Raw genomic sequence first — 19,775 nt, forward strand, 5'->3', positions numbered from 1 at the left:
CAGGATGCTTTAGATGGTACAGCGGTAGAAGTTGGACAGGATCTGGGGGGACAGGTGAGCTTTCTTAAGCCTCCTCAGAAAGTAAAGGCGCTGCTGCGCCTTTTTGATCAGTTTGGTGGTATTGAGGGACCAGGACAGATCCTCTGAGATGTGTACCCCGAGGAATTTGTAGTTGGAGACGCGCTCCACCTCAGTCCCGTTTATGTGGATGGGGGTATGTCTGCCACCTCTGGTCTTCCTGAAGTCAACGATGATTTCCTTCGTCTTCTTAGAGTTGAGGACGAGGTTATTATTGGTACACCAGGCTGCCAGGTTCTGGACCTCCTCCCTATAGGCTGATTCGTTGTTGTCCCTGATCAGTCCTACCACCGTGGTGTCATCGGCAAATTTTATGATGGTGTTGGAGCCATACTTAGGGACGCAGTCATGGGTGAAGAGGGAGTAGAGGAGAGGGCTGAGCACACAGCCCTGTGGCACGCCGGTGTTCAGTGTTAGAGTGGAGGAGGTGAGGTTGTTGATCCTAACAGACTGTGGTCTGTTGGTGAGGAAATCCAGTGTCCAATTGCAGAGGGAGGTGATGATGCCAAGTCCGCTGAGTTTGGTGATCAAGCTGGCGGGGATGACAGTATTAAATGCGGAGCTGAAGTCGATGAACAACAACCTGATGTAGGAGTTGTTGTTGTCCAGGTGGGTCAGGGCAGAGTGTAGTGCCGCAGATATGGCGTCCTCTGTAGACCTGTTGGGCCGGTAGGCAAACTGATGGGGGTCCAGTGTGGGGGGGAGGCTGGCTTTGAGGTGAGCCAAGATCAGCCGCTCAAAGCACTTCGCGATGACGGGGGTGAGTGCCACTGGGCGGAAGTCGTTGAGACTCCCTGAAGCTGACTGTTTGGGCACTGGCACAATGGTAGAGGTCTTGAGGCAAGTAGGGACGACACCCTGGGCCAGTGACAGATTGAAAATGTCAGTGTAGACCAGGGATAGTTGTCCAGCACATGCCCTGAGCACACGCCTGGGGATGCCGTCGGGGCCGGCAGCTTTGTGCTCATTCACTTTGCTCAGTGCTCCTTGTACAGCAGAGGTGGAGAGACTGAGGGGTTGTTCGTTCGGGGGTGGGGCAGCTTTGATGGCTGGTGTTTTGTTGTCCCGGTCAAAACGAGCGAGCATAGAAGTAGTTTAGCTCGTCAGGAAGGGAGGCGTTCTGGGGGGGGGGGGGGGGGGGGGGGTGTTAACTTTATTGTAGTCGGCAATGGACTTGATGCCTTGCCACATGCGTCCAGGGTCGAAGTTGTTTTGAAAATGCTCCTCGAACTGCCGTTTGTGTTTGAGTTTTGCGCTCCTGATTCCCTTTTTCAGGTTGGCCCTGGATGAGCTGTATCCCTCAGCGTCGCCGGATCTAAAAGCGGCATCGTGAGCCTTCAGCAAGAGTCTGACCTCTCTGCTCATCCACGGCTTCTGATTAGGGAAGGTCTTTATTTGTTTGTGGGTTGTGACGTTGTCGGTGCAGAATTTGATGTAGTCCAAAACGGATGAGGTGTAGGTGTTAATGTCCACTTCGTCCTAAAAAGAAATTCCTTTGGTCCGTAGATGTTTATACCTTCAATATTCTCCACTCCCATAAGCATTCATTCATTCATCATCGTGGAAAACATTAGCGACGCAGTGGTGCTGGTTTCTGACAGGAACGGATGCAGCACACATCTCTGTCTTGCAGTTCCTGCGGACTTCCGCCGCTGGAAGTATAGGATTTTAGTGTGTGTGCTTTATCATCATTCCTTACAAGGCATTCGCTCTTGTTCTGTTATGTCAGAAAAGGTGTGAATACTTATGAAATCTGGAATCATCAGAAAAACTACCTCACTCTTTCACAACAAACTGAGGGGCAGTAACTTATAAATGAATGACGACTCTCAACTGCTCTCTGATATGATTAAATGAGCCACCTCTAGAGCAAGTAGAGAAGAGGGAAAAATAACAGCTTGCAGCGACAATTACATCTGGCAATCAGAAAGGGGAAGATGGTTCGGGACAAGGATGCTTCCATAAATAAAGACCTGGAGCAGCATATATCCACCTTCTTGTGTGTAAAGTAGAAATACAAAGAGAAGAATTTTCTTTCTGATACTGTCTGGTTCAGGCTAATCTGAGGTAAGCAGCTCAAATTCCGATGTAAACTGAATTGAGGTCAGGCATAAACAGATTATTGTTGGGTAACTGCCGTAAAGGCACGTGAGTCACGTCATCTGACACTACTACTTTTAGACAGCCACAAAAAAATTGGCTAGTTAGTTTCGTCTTGAATGGATTCCAGACGTGTCATCCCAGGGGAACATGAGATATTACTGGTCAGAGTCATAGATGTAACAAAAAACCTTTGTCAAGTTTTTAAGCACTTATAGCCAAGAAGTTCATGAAATTTAAGACGTTGAAACTATTCAACCTTTCACCTTGTGCCATTTCTTTGGTGAAACTATTCAATGGGATCCTCCCTGTGTCACCTTTAAATTCATCCTTTAAAATATTTGCCAAACTTTTGAAATTGATCACTTAATTATTTTCTTCCACCCTTTCAGATAATTCATTTCAGATCGCAATTCATCATGTGTAAAAAAAATGGCTCCCCGGGTCAACTGTTGTTTTTAAACCTAAATTTGCCTCATCTGCCATTGGAATTTTTTGATTCCATTTGCGCGGTAAAAATAGTCACGATTTTTTAGTAACTCCATTAAAGTTCCTCTTGGTACTCTATCTATGCCAAAATCTTATGTTTTATGCCGTAATACAATTACTTTTATGCTACATTCTTCAACTGATAAAGCCCAAACTCACATGATATACATGTAAAAAAAAATCTGTTTAAAGCAAGGTATTCTAAGAACTCAATAGGGTCAGGCAGCATCAGTGGAGGGAAATGGACAAATTATGTTTCGGGTCGGGGCCCTTCTTCAGACTGATGGATTTGGGTGGGTGACTAAAAGCCCGGCAATTGAAAGGTGGATGCAGGTGAGTGATGGTGTAATTGGAAGATGAATGGAGATAGTGATAAGGTTAGAGGTAAAAATGAGTCAGCAGAGTATCAGATAAGGAACGAAGAGGAGTGGTGAAATGTAAAGCCAGTGGGAGGGATTTGGGTGTCAATGGGTGTTCCGCTCGCCTTCTCCTCATCTTCCACCGCTCCCAAGTCCCCAGTTCCCTTTTATAAAACTCATCTTTCCATTCCCCTACCCCCTTTCACCCATGTCCCTCCATCCAGCAATAGCATTTCAAAGAATTTGTGGCGTTGTTGGGAGATCTGAGGAAATTAGAGGGCGAGAAGGGAACTGGCTAGAAAAAAAAAATTATCAATGGTTGGCAAGTAGCTGATTTATGGAAAGAATCAGTATGACTCTTGGACTTGTTTAGTTTCCATGCTCCAGTTTTAGCTGACATGAATGTTTTTTTTGTCTTTATCCTTCAGTAAATCAGGCTTAATTTTATCTCTGTCCTATTGTCTTTTAATGCTTGATACACATTAAAAAAAAAAAAGTACTATATTATTGTTTAATTTGTCATTCCGTAAATTATACGATTTCTGTTTCTAATCCGTCATTTGGAGACTTGTTTGCGGGCTGGCTAAGGTAAAAATATCAATTATTTCATGACCTCAAGTGCACTGTCAACCCATTGAACAGCTGAAGAGTCAAATGCATCAAATTCAACAAACTGATTACTTAGCCAGCTGTTCCACTGCAGTATCAGTGCTGCAAATCAGAACACTCAAAGATGAGGTTGAAATATATAGACGGGGTACAATCAGCTCACAAAGAAATCAATGCAGTTTCTCCAGAGTTGTCAGGGAGACAGGATATACAAGATTGATGATTGTATAGCGACAGTAAATACAAAATGTTATTTGGCAACTGTATTTTCAGGCATAATGATTCAGCACCTTTAAGCCAGTGGTGAAAGCAAATCTTAGTGGTATTTTATTTATAGCAAAAGGCAAGCAGGCCAGTGAAAATTTAGCCCTTGCAAAGCTCCAGGAATTGCAGCTGTTATTGGTAAGAAACTTCTACGGTCTGCCAACATGAAATGCAAGCTCCCTCCTTCCTCAGATTATTTGAAGTTGCTACATAATCGAATTAGACCTCAGTGTTGATCCTTTTCATCAATTAATATCATTAGAGCATTATGCAAAAAAGTTAAGAAGGTACAAAGAGTATACAAATATTGACATGCAATGATAAAAATTAAACTACAAACCGTACCTCAGATGTTTTCAGCGAAATTTCCACACACATTGACCGTCCAATTCCTGGAAGTTGCCCCGCCAATGCTTTCTTTGCCTCATGGGTAACTTCAGGGATATCCTTTATTGCAAGGTTAAACTGAAATAGGTAGTACAGTGCTATTTTCCATCAACTGAATTATATACGAATAAGATTATTATAGCATCTTCATATTCATTCAAGTAGGGGTTGATGAATTTAGGGCTTTCACTACCATCAAATGTTATATATTTTTTTTAATATGAATATTTAGTAGCAATCTACTCTCTGTTAACCATACATAAAGTATTTTTCTGATTAGGTAATTACTTTCAGTGAAATACTTCATTCAGCATAAAGTGCCATTTCTGGATGAAAACATCTTGGCTGTTCAACCATTTCTACAAAGCAAACCAATCGCTTGCCAAAATCATCAGCCTAGATATATAGAGTTTGCACAGGGGTAACAAACAATTTGCTGGAGGAACTCAGCAGGTCAAGTAGCATCTGTGAGGGAAAGGAATGGTTGACATTTTGGGTCAGAACCATGCATCAGGACATAGAGGTAAGAGTAGTTGAAATCTACGAAACTACAACTTTGCAACAGTTAGCATCCAAGGGAAATATTTATGATATAGGACGAGTTTTCTTACCCAGTCTGAGCCTGTGGGAGAAGAGCTTGAACGGGTGCAAATCTTTTCTCCAAGACGTGCTTGTACAATTACCTGAACTGTCTGAAAAATATAATGTTATTAAAAGCATAAGATATTGAAGGAGCAGTGGATTCTATGGCCTCTGTCATTCAACAAGTTGGATCTTGCCCACAGCTCCATTTTCCCATCTGATTCCAGAATAATTGAAATAAGACACCATAGTTTAATTCCATTTGCTTCCAAAGCCCTTTAATGTTATTTATCAATCTAATTTTTGTTGCAATCATTCAGAAGTGAAATTTTACAACTTTGATTCTAGCAGAAATCAACTAGAAATGGAGAGAGTAGAATTAAAATAAGAGTATTACTTTCCACTCTGCTTCTCCACAAACTAAATTTCAAACAAAACCAACAAGTTGTTTTTTAAGTACATAGGTACTACAGTTTTCAATGCACTCGTTCCACATGAAGATTGCCTGGCGACTATCAATTTATGGAAGGAAAGCTTTTCAGCTTGTCACACTACCGCCTGGAGCTTAGCAGCTGATGCAATGCTTTTTTGTTTTGTTCAGGCCAATATTTATTCCTTAATGAACAAAATCAAAACACAGATTGTCGTGTGACTGAGTGTCACACATTGCCCTTTGTGGGATCTCAGTGCATTCAAATTGACTGCTATTTCCTTTTAAATAATAGTAAATTAATTTCAGAAGTTCTCTGTTGGACATCATAAACAACAAAAAGAAAATGCTGGAAATACACAGCAGGCCAGAACTCAGAGTATTTCCAAGTGGGAAAATTTGACACTGTTTCTTTTCCCACAGATGCGGCATGACCTCAAAGTGTTTCCAGCATTTTCTATTTTTGCGTTAGATTTCCAGCATCTGCATTTGTTTTATTTTCACTCTATTGGTTGAAATTCATTTTGGAATATCTTGATTGCATGAAAGTTTACGACTTTAAACAAGTCTTCCTTATATAACAAATCCACAAAGTGCAATATAAAATGGCCACAATGAACAAAGTGTGAGATGAAGGAAATTCCATTGATCCAAAAGTTCTCAAGAGTGCATCGCATGGTGTAGGTATGGAAAAGATGCGGTCTGGAATGCATGAGACAGATTGGTGACAGGTTACAATTAGAAAAGAATATTGTGACACACTGCTTAATATTGCTAGGAAAGCGAGCATTTACTAGCCAGATTCATAGCTGCAGGCAACGTTTTCATTATCCAACTCAATCTATACACCAAGTACAGGTTCTTGTTTAAACTGTGAAAATTGTCACCACATCTCTGCAAGCATTGATAAAGAATATTTTATTTGTACCTTCAGGGCAAAGAATTTAATAAATTTATCCAGGTCCTTTTTATCCTGAGGACTCAGCTCGCCATCCATGGTGAAAAAAAATCTGAAGTTAAAAGAAAAGATTCAATTAAATTGTGCATGTAAAAACCCTGGGAAAACTGCAGTGGTTTTGAAAAATGCCAAGTTTCCATTAGCCAGCTCACCAAAGTTTAAAACCTTCAGCCTCTACACATCAGGTGGAAAATTAGGCTCATTATTACTTCCTCTAAATGTTCCTCATTGGTAATCTAGGAGCTGGTGAGTGCTCAGTGCAGAGCCACGATAACTGAAACTCATCTGTATACTGCTCGCTGATATACAGATAGTTCATGACGAAAAAAAATTACAGAGACAAAATATTATATAAATAACTAATATTGATGGTTGTAGATCCTACAGGTATAAATGTATGCAATTTTAATATTCAGCTTAGAAATCTTTACATGCAAAATACTAAGTTGTTCTTGCTCCATCTCAAAACCCTCCAGTTGTTTAGAACATAGAACAAACAGTGCAGCACAGGAACAAGCCCTTCGAACATGATGCCAGATTAATCTAATTCCTTCTGTCTGAACGTAATTCATAACCATCCATCCCCTGCATATCCACATGCCTATTCAAAAGCTGCTTAAATAGCATAATTGTATCACGCTCTACTACCAGCCCTGGCAATGCGTTCCAGGCACCCAAGATTCTGTGTAAAAAAAAAAAAATTGCACGACTCAACTTGGCTCTTCTCGCCTTCAAGCTAGTATGACCCTCTAGTCATTGACATTTCCGCCCTGGGAAATAGGTCCGAATTGTCTTACTTTATTCATGCCTCTCTTAGTTTTATATACTTCTCCCTTCAGCCTCATACATTCCAGAGAAAACAATCTAAGTTTGCTCTCCTTATAGCTAATCCTTCCAATCCAGGCAGCATTATAGTAAACCTCTTTATGCATAGGTGCAAGAAACCTGGCATTACCCCTTTGGAGAAAGCATGCTTTTCATTTTATGTTTCACAGCTGTTCAAATGGCTTGGTGACTGATGCATAATTGAAATCATAGAAAATAATAATTGTTTAGATTTCTCTATTACTTCATTTCTATACTTGCATGTTAAAGGGTTAAGTCTGAAGGAAACCAAGATGAAAATAGTGAGGTAAAACGGCAAACAGTGATGTCAATTGGTTATCTGTTATTATACACTTCAAAGGTAGACACAAAATGCTGGAGTAACTCAGCGGGACAGGCAGCATCTCTGGAGAGAAGGAATGGGTGACGTTTCGGGTTGAGACCCTTCTTCAGACTGATGTCACTCAGGGGAGTAGCAAAAATGTCGGAGGATTATATGCTGAATGCGACGACTGATGAGGTGGAAAGTGAGGACAAGGGGGACTCTGTCCTTGTTACGAATGGGGGGGGGAGGGGTCTCGACCCGAAATGTCATCCATTCCTTCTCTCCTGTGATGCTGCCTGTCCTGCTGAGTTACTCCAGCATTTTGTGTCTACGATTTAAATCAGCATCTGCAGTTCTTTCCTACACATTATACAATTCAATTCGATATTTTTTGTAGTACCATAGATTGCTCTACAATCTTACACTATTCTGCTGCTTTGAACGTATTGTTGTGTTTATATTGTTTGCTCTATGAGTGTCAGGTGACCAAAGAATTTCTTTGCACCTTGGTGTATATGACACTAATTTGAATCCGTGTACCTAATCCACCACCTTTCCAACCTGCTTTGCTACTTTAAGGAAACTCAAACCCCCAAAGACCACCTGTTCATTAACAGTCCTCAGTGCCCTAATATTCTACTTCCACTTGACATCCCAAAATATATCACCTCACATATATCTGAATTAAATTCCATCTGATAATGTTCCACTCACCTTTCCATCTGATCAATATCCTGCTGTACCCTAAAAGTTTTCTTTGAAATCGACAAAATCAATTTTTGGGTCATCTGTAATCTTACAAATCATATCTTTTACATTCACATCCATCTTGTAAATATATCATGAACAACAATGATCCCAGCATTAATCCCCGTTGTGTACCAGTTTTCCAATTAGAACAGCATCCTTCCTGCAATGCTCACACTGATACCAAACAGCGGTCTAACTAGGCAGCTCACCCTGGACCCCATTTGCTTCGACAGTTAGATAGAACGGGGTACTGATTGTGGATGATCAGCCATGATCATAGTGAATGGCGATGTTGGCTCGAAGGGCCGAATGGCCCATTCCTGCACCTATTGTATATTGACTTTCTGGTAGATCTGTGGGAAATCACATGACACAAATTGGATTGTTTTTTTGAAGATGTCACCAAGAGGACTGGCAAGGGCAGTGTGGTAGTGAAATGAAGAACTACAGATGCTGGTTAATGTCAATAGAATCTGAAGAAAGGTCCAGATCCGAAATGTCACCTAGCCATGTTCTCCAAAGATACTCCCTGACCCGCTGAGATACTCCAGCATTGTGTACCCGCAGGGAGGTGAACATTGTCTACAGAGACTTAACAAGGCCTTTGACAAGGAACCACGTGGTAGGTTAAATCGTGGGCTAGCCACATGGATTCAAAAGTGGCTTGGTGAAAGGAGGCAGAGAGTGGTAGTGGAGGTTATTTTTCTGATTGCTGGCCTGCGCCCAGTGGTATTCTGTAGTGATTTGTGCTGGGTCCAGTGTTATTTGTAATCTATATAAATGGCTGCCTCGCCAACAGTCTGCCTGTCCCTTTCTTCTTTGTTGTTTTTTTAATATGTGTTTTTAGTGTTCTTTAGCTTTTTTATATGGGGGTGGGGGAGGGAGTTGGGGAAAACTATTACCTCGACGGAGATGCAATTTATTTTTTCCGTAAGGTATCTCCGTCCGCACTGCGAGCTAACATTGAGGAGTTGGCGGCCTTTGCTGGAGACCGACTTCGAGAGCTCCACCGCGGAAGCCCGCAGGACTTAACATCACGAAGTTCGCGATCCCTTTTCCAGGGATCGGCCTCTGAGCTCTACCGTGGGTGCCTGCGGACTTTAACATTGTGGAGCCGCGGTCTCTGTTCAGAGACTGACATCGGGAACTCCAAGCTGCGGGAACTTCAAAAGCCCCGACGCGGGGGCTTCAACCGCCAGCTGCGGGAGCTTCATCGCCCTGTCGGATGGTTCAAATGCCCCAAACACGGGAGAAAAATGAGGGAAGAAGATTAGACTTTACTGCATTCCATCACAGTGAGGAATGTGGGGAATCCGCTGTGGTGGATGTTTGTGTTAACTTTTATGTCGTTGTGTGTCTTGTTGCTTTTTTAGTATGGCTGTATGGTAATTCGCATATCACTGTACCTTAATTGGTACACGTGACAATAAAATACCTTTGAAACCTTTGATTTGGATGACAATGTAGTTAATATCGGTTGTACATTTGCAGAAGACAGCAAAATTGGTCTTATAATGGACAGCGAAGAACGCTGTTATGACAGTGCCCGCTGCCTCAGGTGCCGCGCTGATCCCCATCACTGGCTGACATGCCAGGAGAGGCCAATTCCCAGCATCATTGTTAACATCTGGGTCCAATTGGACGACATAGGATTGGCCCACCTGAACCTCGTCATCCTACGCCTTATAAAACCCAGGCATTCAAGGGAGGATCCTCTGCTAGCTGTGTTCCCCTGTTGCAGGTTCGAGGAAGACTGAGCCACCGGGACACCCCCGAGACCACCGTGTGGTTGAGAATGGGGTGCCAGGAAGAAACCCTAGATAGCCAGCACCTCTACTGAGGCCCAGACCGAGTTGCTTGGGAAAGCCCAACACGCCAATGCCTCTTCCTGCCCATGGTCAACGAGGGACTGCGCCCACACATAGAGGCAAAGACTGAATCACCAGGATAGCCTCGTCAAGCACAAAGCTGATCTGCCAGAATAAACCTGAAACTGCCAAAGCCTCCTCTCGAGACAAGGTTGAAGTGCAGGGAGAAGCCAGAGATCGCCACTCTCCCTCCTTCTAAGACCAGAAATAAAGAAGGCTCTCGACCCGAAACGTCACCCATTCCCTCTCTCCAGAGATGCTGTCTGTCCTGCTGAGCAATTTGTGGTTAACCAGGAGTGAGCTGCTGGGAGATCGCCAGCGCCACAATACAAGCGCCCTGATGGCAAGGTACAGCACTCCCAAGCGATCCTGGACTTTCTTCTTCCTGTCAATAAAATATATGATGCGAGTTCATCCCACTGCGAGGGTCGGTGTGTTCACTACCAAACCTGGCATCATCCTCAATGCCACATAACCATGTTTACATAAGGATTTGGATTCAGTTAGAAGGTGAGCCAAGAAATGACTAATGGTTTTGAACTCAGACATGTGTGAGGTGATACATTTTGGTAAGTGAAACCAGGGCAGGACCTTCTGAGTAAATGCTAGGTCCATGGCGAGACGAGAGACCAAGGGATACAAGAACACATTTCTCTGAAAGCTACCGCACAGTTAGACCGGCTGGTGAAAAAATGCTTTTGGTATGGTAACGGTATAGGATACAGCAGTTAGGTTGTCACACTACACCTGGAGTATATTTGGAGTATTGTGCGCAGTTCTGGTTACCGGACTATTGGAAGGAAGTCAATCAGCTGGAAAAGTAGCAGAAAAGACTCACCAAGATGTCAACAGACTGGAGTGAAGGAAGCCGAGAGGGTTACCTTTACAGGTATATAAAATCACGAGAGGCACAGAAATAGCCGGTCTTTTCCCCCCAGAGTAGACCAACTAGATGAGATAGCAGATGTTTAAGATGAGAGGGGAAAGATGTCAAAGAGACCCAAGGTGCAATTTCTTCATAGAGACTGATAGGGAATGAGCTGCCAGAGGAGGTTGTAGAGGTGGATACAAGGGCAACTTTTAAAAGACATTTAGACAGGTACATTAATATGAAAGATTAATGGGCCTGTCCCACTTAGGCGACTCTTTAGGAGATTGCCAGGAACTAGTTTTAATGGAATTCACCTACGACAACCTATGACAACACCTACGTCAACCTACGGCAGCAATAATTGTCGTCACTGTTGCCGAAAACGTTTCAACATTTTGAAAATTTTGCAGCAGTTGCCTGTAGTCGCCCCAAAAAATCGCTTAAGTGGGACAGGCCCATAAGAGTGTGCCAAAAACAGTTAAATGGGACTAGTTCAGTTATAAAACTTGGTTGGTATGGACGAGTTGAGTCGAAGGGCCTGTTTTCATGCTGTATGACTCTATGACACTGGGAATTGGGAATGCGAACATTGTGTAAGTGGAGCAGGATTGGGAACTTGGACAGGTTGTGGCCAGGATCAGAAGCTGGAATTCAGTGCATAGTCTACTATTAATACCATTAGTTTGAAGATATGGGCCCATTTACATATGTCCTGCCTGCATTTTGTAAGATCTGATCACTTGGCTGTGCTTCTACTCCCCGATTCCAAACAAAATCTGGGACAGAAACTCTTTATGTGACCATCTGTGAAAAAAGATCATATCCTATATTTGCTTTGAGCTGGTGGTTTGGTCCATATTCAAGGAAATCTAAATCAATACGTCACTTCCATTGCAGACTTCATCTTTAAGCGTGCTGACGAATGAATGACAAGGAAGGTGAGCAATCACGACCTGAAAAGGAAATCTACTTATTATCTTTGGCAAGCCATAAAGAACACCAAGAGAAAATTCCTATCCAAGCAACAGTTCCAGAGTAACTGCACGGACACCCGTTCAATTGTGGCATGGTGTGCATGCTACAAAGTAAAATTGGGTAGTATTGTTGGCAACAACACATCCCTCTCCAACTTGCAATCTGTACTCATTTTGAACTGAAGGCCTATGTTGGAAGGAAGTGCAAAGCTGGTTTAAACCGAAGATAGACACAAAAAGCTGGGAGCAACAGATACTGAACCAGACAACTGAAGGTAGATGGGATAACATCACCTCACCCCGATAACCTCAAACACCAGTACCCACGGTCACTCTCGCAGAGGTCAGATAGGCCTTCCTGAGAGTAAATTGGCAGAAAGCAACTGGCCCGGTTGAAGACCCGGCCATGTCCTGAAAACCTGCATGGACCTGCTGACAGTAGTATTCACAGACATTTTTGACCTCTCCCGACTCCATTCTGAGGTTTTCACTTGCTTTAAGAGGACCACTTTCATCCCAATTCAAAATAAAAACAATTTAGTGGTCCTTAACATTGACCGTCATGAAGAGCATTGAGAGAATGGTCATGGCATAAATCAATGTCAGTCTCCCAGCCAACCTTCTTCCACTGCAATTCCCCGCTGCTGCACGAGAACCACAGACATCATCTTATTAATAACAAGGACACCAATGTTAGACTTTTTTTTTGTTGATTATGGCTCCACCTTCAACACATTTCCACTGAACTCCTCTCCAAATTCTGGACACCCCCGTGCTATGTATTTCCATCCTTGACTTTCTGACTTACAGAACACATTAAGGATAGGCAACAAAACATCATCCATGATAATTCTCAACTCCAGTGCCCAGCAAGGCTGTGTTCTCAGCCCCTTACTATACTTCTTGTACACTCATCAGTGTGCGGTCAAATTTTGCTCAAACATGACATAAATTTGCAGCTGACAAAATCGCAATGGATTGGATCTAGAACAATAAGGCAGCGTAGAGAAAGAAAATAAAAGAGTATAGTAACATGGTGTCAAGACGATGACCATTCACTCAATGTCATCTAAATGGATGTGCTAGTCAATGTCTTCAGGAAATGGGGTGGAGTACATGGCCCAGTCTGCATCAATCAAAGTGGTGATGGTCAAGAGCTAAGTTCCATGCTGTAAATATAAATAATAATTTGGTCCAACCACATTGACGCTATTGCTAAAAATGCACACCAATACCTCTGGTTCCTCAGAAGACCAAGGAAATTTGGCTCATCTCCAATGGCAATTGTTTTTCCCTCACAATTTCTACAGATTTCTGCAGATGCACCACAGAAAGCATCCTATTGGGATGCATCACAACTTGATTTGGCATCTGCTCTATCCAAGACCACAAGAAATTGAAGAGATCTGCACAATGTCCCTATATAAAGTAAAACTTACACAAACCAGGTTCCTCCCACTCACCCCCTCTATTGACTATCTACACCTCAAGCTTCCTCAGGAAAGCAGCCAACATAATTAAGGACCATTTTTCAATTTTCTCCTCTGCCCTTGAGAAGATGATACAAAACCTCAAAAGCATGTACCACCTGATTCAAGAACAGTCTCTTCCCTGCGCTAATCAGATTCCTGAACTGATCTTTCATAAGCCAAGATAGACACAAAATGCTGGAGTAACTCAGCGGGACAGGCAGCATATCTGGAGAGAGGGGTCTCAACCCAAAACATCACCCATTCCTTCTCTCCAGAGATGCTGCCTGGCCTGCTGAGTTGCTTCAGCATTTTGTATCTATCTGTAAACCAGCACCTGCAATTCCTTCCTGCACACTTCTTAAGGTGAGGATATATAATCCAGATGACCAAATCTACCTTGTTGCAGCCCAAGCCCTTTTTTTCCTGCATTTTCTCTGCAGTTGTAACACTATATTTGGCACTCTGTTCTTTTTTCTTTTTGCACTTCCTATTTTACTTGGCTATTGTTTGATTTACTCATGTATTTGTAAATCTTCCTTCTCTAATGCTCCCACGTCTTGATTCAAAGAACGACGAGAGGAGGTGAACCAATGCTCTCGGGCACTCAGAAAGTGCTGCGGCATCAAACATCCCATCAAAAAGATACGGCTGAGTTGGGCATCTTCTTTTATACATTTTTAGAGAAAGCCATCCTGGTGAATAGTTAACATACTAAACTTATCTCTACCAATTGCTGAGGTACAAGAGTTCAAGAGACATTTATTATCACATGCACCAAATGGTAAAGTGAGAATTTAATTACCATGCAGCCATACGAATAAAAACACAATATACGATAGAATTTAACATAAACATCCCCACACAATAGAATCAACGTTTCCCACTGTGAGGGAAGGCAATAAAGTTCAGTCCTCTTCCTCTTTGTTCACCCGTGATTAGGGCCTTTGAGCTCCCCGTTACGGCCGGCCCAATGTTTCAGGCCCTCTCGCCGGGGTGATCGGAGCTCCGTCGTCGGAACGGATAACACTCTCAGCGGCTTGGAGTTTCCGAATTGGCCACTTTCTACCGGAGACCGCGGCTCCCGAAGTCCACAGGCCGAGCTGGGCGGAGATTCAACGCTGGAGGCCACCGGCAAGAGGTCCCCCAGGACTACGTTAAAGTCAGCGCCGCCCGAGGCTGGAAGCTCTGCAAACCATAGCTCCAAGATGTTAGACAGCAGGCCCAACACTCCGGAGCTCACCCGGTAAGGCATCGTCCCGCTCCGCGATGGAATCCAGTGCTGCACCGCTGCTGAAGCTCTGACCGGTCTCCAGCAAGAAAGGCCGCTCCATTCCAGATAGTAGGCCGCGAGGAGGGGGCGAAGATGCAGCTTGGAGAATAGACGCATCCTCGACCAGGAAGTGACAGAGAAACGGTTTCCCCCTTCTCCCCCCTCCACCCCCCACATAAAAAAGACTAAAAGACCTCCAGAAACACACTTTTAGACAGACTAAAAATAACAAAAAGGATGAAAGGACAGACAGCTGCTGGCGAGGCTGACGCACGCGGCGCCGCCCAATGACGTCACTTAGGTAGAACATGGAACAGCAAGTACATCACAGTACCAGGCCCATCAGCCCACAATGTTTCTGTCAAACAAGACAATTAGTTACTAGGTGGTGCGCATTGTTTGTATTTTTCCTTCCCTGACCTTCTTTTATTGTTGATGAAGTTCTGAGGGTGTATGACGAGAACAGATTTCTGATTTTTTTCCAAACTTGATGGGAGATTTTCTTCTTGTTATTCTCAATGCAGAAACATTTACAGTAATATCAACCACACCTTAACACAAAGGTTCACAGGAATCTGGGATCCATCTTGTTCCACTTCTTGATGTGTGCGTGCTTAATTATTAATATAAAACTTTTCTGTCATATGTTTTGTCAAGCGTACACACACACACAGGTCTTCCCTGGGTTACAAAAGTCTGATTTATGGAGACACCTCACATATGAATAAGTATTTGGTGACTAGCGGGATGGATGGGGACAGCTGTTGTTAAGTTGTAGGCATCTTCTCCCGTGTGGGTTTACTTTGTTTGGAGATACAGCATGGAAGCAAGCCCTTTGGCTCACCAAATTCATGCTGACCATCGAGCACTCAAGTGGACTGGTCAATGTTATTCCACTTTCTCATCCATACACAATAGGGGTAATTTACTGAGGCCAATTAACATATAAACTTGAGCACCCAGAGGAAACCCACAGGAGACATGGGAATATGCAAACTCCATGCAGAATAGGATCAAGCCAGGGTCACTGGCATTATGAAGCAGCAGCTCTATCAGGGCATTTCTGTGTGTATTTTCTCCCTACCATCAGCACCCTACTCCCAAGCAGAAATGGGAACACTGAGCAGATTAACTTGCTCACTCACTGCTGGTGGCCATTCTTCCTGTGCCTGGCCAATCTCCCTTCAGCTATTTTTATGATTCCCTCCCACACACTGCTTCTGTTAATTTCCAACATACAAACAGTTCTCAGGAAAACAGCACTGTTCATTAGCTGGGAACTGCCACATATTGCCTTTGGATGATCATTTTTAAAACCATCCTTTAAATCGGGGTCGGCAACCTTGTTCTGCATAGGGGCTGGGACGCATGTCTGTGAGCGGATGGCGGGCCACATCTATCACGTGTTCACATGGATCCCACCCCGGATGCCAGGCATCAAATCACGTGTTAACATAGATCCCGCCCCTTCCAGGACGCCACCCGGAGCACTGGCCCCTAGTTATGAGTGCTCACGAACATGGCATACCTACAGCCTTGGCTCTGTCCTGAAGGCTCAATATTCACACTCACTCGTCCCGGGATATTGACAACCCCAATCCCGACAGTGAAGCCCAGGCACAGAAGGTGCGCGGTCATGCCAGTGGCTTTGCGGTACAGCCAGAGCTCAGCACTCAATGCACTCGACGCTGCTCCGCCATTGAGGCCGCTAGCGCAGGCCTCCTTGCGTCATGTCACCATGTCTGGGCACCGCGGCCCCGGGCCCAGGAGGTACCGGAGATGACGAAAGTCTGCGGGCCGGATCAATTTGGTTAAAAAAAAAAACACCTTATGGTCGGATGATTTCGGGTTACGGGCCACATTCGGCCCGGGGGCCGTAGGTTGCCGACCTCTGCTTTAAATCTTTTGAATCCTTTGACAACTCATAGTCAAAGGATCGTTAATCAGCTAAGAATGGTTATTAGGTTGGTCAAGGTGACAACTCACATTACTGAAAAACATACCAAGGATCAGTTCATGAATAATAATAAGAATCCTCCCAAAAGGTACAGAGCGATAATATGTTGTTTTCATATTGAAATCAAACTATGGAAAAGACTGGATAAAGCTAAAGATCGCAATTTAAAAAAAAACTCGGTGAGTCAGCCAGCTTCTGCAGTGAGAAATGGACAGTTGACATTTGGGCCTGAACCCTTCTTTGTCTGAAGAAGGTCCCAACCTGAAATCTCGTCTGTCCATTTCCTTCCGCAGATGCTGCCTCTTCCCGTTGGGTTCTTCAGTGGTTTGCTTTTTGCTGAAAACCAAAATCTTCATGTGAAAGATTCCTCGATGACTTATGATATGAAATCATGCAGTGCAAAACTTATACTTTTCTTCCTGAATTCAGAGAGGAATACAAATGTTGAAAATGTCATATAACGTATACAATGAAGCTTGACAATTTTGACAGCACTGTATGACAGGTTTTCCTGACGGTGCATGTAGCTCAAGGCCAATGCATGTGAATAAAAGAAAGGGAACTTTATTAAAAATAATGAAAGCTACAGAGCCTGTGGCCTTTTCTTAAGGATGGCTCATTTACTTCATCTATATAATCATTCTGCGTTGAATAATAGTGACACATACAGTAATGCCTTTTTGAGAAATACTCATGCAACCAGCAAACCCCTCCCCATGGGTGCTGAACGGTCAAGAGTGTATTTCGTACCATATATGGAGTAAGCCAAAATAAATATTTCTAGCAGTGAAGGGTCAGTATATTTAATATATGTTTAATATATGTGAAGGAAAAAATTATATACACAATTATGCAGTAAGTGCTGGGTGATGAATTGGATGGCATTCAAAGAGGTGTCCTTGGGCCAAATGATATCATAAAGTTCAGAATTGTTCTGGGAAAAGTACAACTTCTGTTTAACTGTTGGACTAAACTGTTTATGCAGCAATGGATGGCAAATTTTAAGCTGTTACATTCGTATTGCATAACATAATGCTTAGCTTCATTGGAAATATGTCCTTTTTCAACATGTTAATAGTCACAGTCTTAAAAACTTTCACAAATATACGATTATCAAACATTATCAGTAAACTCAGCAACAGCAAAGTGGATTGTTCCATGTGGAGTAACATAGCTCATCTACAACTCAAAGTTATGCACCAGATCACACAGGATTTAATTTTGCAAAAAGTAAAGGATTCTCAGGAAACCGACTGAACTACTTACAGTATTACCCATAGTTTTAGATACGTTTGAAAATCAAAGAGAAAGACAACAATATTTTCAAGAAAATGTAAACTATGCCTCTTAAATACTCGTTAAAATTGTTAGGTTGAACAAAGAAAAAAAGTAAATTACAAATAAAATGTAGTTATGAAATTATGAAGTTATGAAATTAAAATTTGTTGGTTGAAAGGCCACAGATAGTAAACTCATTAAAGGTAGGCACAAAATGCCAGAGTAACTCTGCGGGACAGGCAGCATCTCAGGAGAGAAGGAATGGGTGATGTTTCGGGTCAAGACCCTTCGTCAGACTGATGCTCACCATGCCTAGATATTTAAGAGTAGAATGTGGGATCAATGATCTCTTCAGAATTAGGAAAGGGCAGATGGGAAAACAGTACCAGGAGTTGGAAGAAGTGGAAAGGTGGAAATTAGAGTCGATTAATGGATATATGGACATAAAGGGAGGTGACAAGATGGACATATGATTGTGTGGGAAGGTGTTATGTGGATAGAGTTGAGGGGACATGATCAGGTTGGGACAGAGGAGTGGGGATAGGTGAGGAAGACAGGGGAGAAACCGAGGGAAATGAGACAGTTGGCAAGGGAAAGGGAGGATAAGACAGCAGGGAGGGGGGGGGGGGGGGGGGGGGGGGTGTTCAGTGTCAGCGATTGAAAATCTGGTTGAGCCTGTCAGAACAATCTTATTTTCACTGTTGGCAAGACCAAGGAGCCGATTGTTGACTTCAGGAAGGGAAAACCAAGGGATTATGTACTTGTCTTCATTGACAGCACCGACAGGACAGTGGTGGAGAGTCAATAATTTATCATTCTTGAGTGTAACGATCTCTGATGAGCGGTTCTGGTTATAGCACATTGACAAAAAGCTCAACAATCCCTTTACAGTGAGGCATTTGGGATGGGACTGTGGTGGGGACAGAAAAGGTAGAGATAAGGACAGAATGTAGCAGATGAACCGGTGAGAAGCGGACAAAGAAGTGGGGGTCAAATGGTGAAACGGAACTGAATATCAAGGGGCGAAGCAATTAGGGGGGGGGTGTGGAGGAGTGGGGAAGGGGAGATTGGAGAAGGCAAGTTGGGCAGTTAAGGAAGAAGAAGAGTTAGGGGCTGATGTGACAGGAGTGTGGTAGACATGACACAGAAGTCGATATGACGGGGGGGGGGGGGGGTGAAGGGTTGACATGATGGGGGAATTGATGTTGACACGACAGGAGGGGGATGATGAGGGGTTGACAGGTGGATTGTTTACACGACGGGATGGGGACTAGGGGGTTGACACGGTGGGAGGGGGTGGGCAAGGGTCCGGCGGACACTTACCCCTCACATTCCAGCGAGGATGAAATCTGCCCTCACTCCTCGCCCCCCAACTTAAATCGGCGATCCGGTCACAGCGAGTGTAGTCCGCTGTTGCCTGGACAAGAGGCCGGTGACCAGGATCAGGTGCGGGTGCGGGTACAAGTCGAGCTCGGGCTCCAGGATCGGGATCAGCTCCAGCCGCCGGGCCTCCGGTGTGTTTACCTCCGCCACGCTCCGCAAACACCCCTCTCTCTCACCACCCGCACATTCGCCACAACCACCTGCCACAACACCCTTGGACCAAAATAGCACGAATAAATAAAGCGACACGAGGGCAGCTTACGGCCGCGCACGGGAGCAGCGTGAGGAAATAGTTTCACTCAGTAAGGCGCGGCGTATATGCGGTTGTTAATTGAAGGGTAGGTTTGGCGTCACCTCAGCCTACAATTACCAGCGTGCACCGGGCCGGATCGGACTACATCTCCCAGGGGGCAACGGGCTGGGTGACCCAGCTGCTCATAAACATGTCTGGCCATCAGAAGCTGCAGAGCAGCAGTTGCCTGCCACAATGGAGTGATTGAGGGTCAGGCAAAAATAACAACTTTATCATTGTGTCGGTTAAATACC

The 19,775-nt window shown here is 43.8% G+C and overlaps 1 protein-coding gene across 5 annotated transcripts in view; it reads right to left on the reverse strand.

Annotated features, from left to right (window-relative positions):
* atg13 (ATG13 autophagy related 13 homolog (S. cerevisiae)) overlaps positions 1-19,408 on the reverse strand; it is a 72,038-nt gene extending 52,630 nt beyond the window's left edge. Inside the window, exons 1-5 of one of the 5 annotated variants that reach the window (XM_055649707.1) lie at positions 19,170-19,408; positions 16,830-16,904; positions 6,227-6,308; positions 4,898-4,978; positions 4,245-4,364 (exon numbers count right to left, since the gene is read on the reverse strand). In XM_055649707.1, the coding sequence (XP_055505682.1) occupies positions 4,245-4,364; positions 4,898-4,978; positions 6,227-6,308; positions 16,830-16,849 (303 nt within the window). In that variant the 5' untranslated portion in view covers positions 16,850-16,904; positions 19,170-19,408. Of the gene's footprint in view, positions 1-4,244; positions 4,365-4,897; positions 4,979-6,226; positions 6,309-16,829; positions 16,905-19,169 lie in introns of those variants that run through there. The other 4 variants (XM_055649709.1, XM_055649708.1, XM_055649711.1 and 1 more) reach the window with 4 other exon arrangements.
* Between the last annotated feature and the right edge of the window lie 367 nt (positions 19,409-19,775).

The sequence above is a fragment of the Leucoraja erinacea genome, chromosome 18, assembly GCF_028641065.1.
Source record: "Leucoraja erinacea ecotype New England chromosome 18, Leri_hhj_1, whole genome shotgun sequence".
Classification (NCBI taxonomy): domain Eukaryota; kingdom Metazoa; phylum Chordata; class Chondrichthyes; order Rajiformes; family Rajidae; genus Leucoraja; species Leucoraja erinaceus.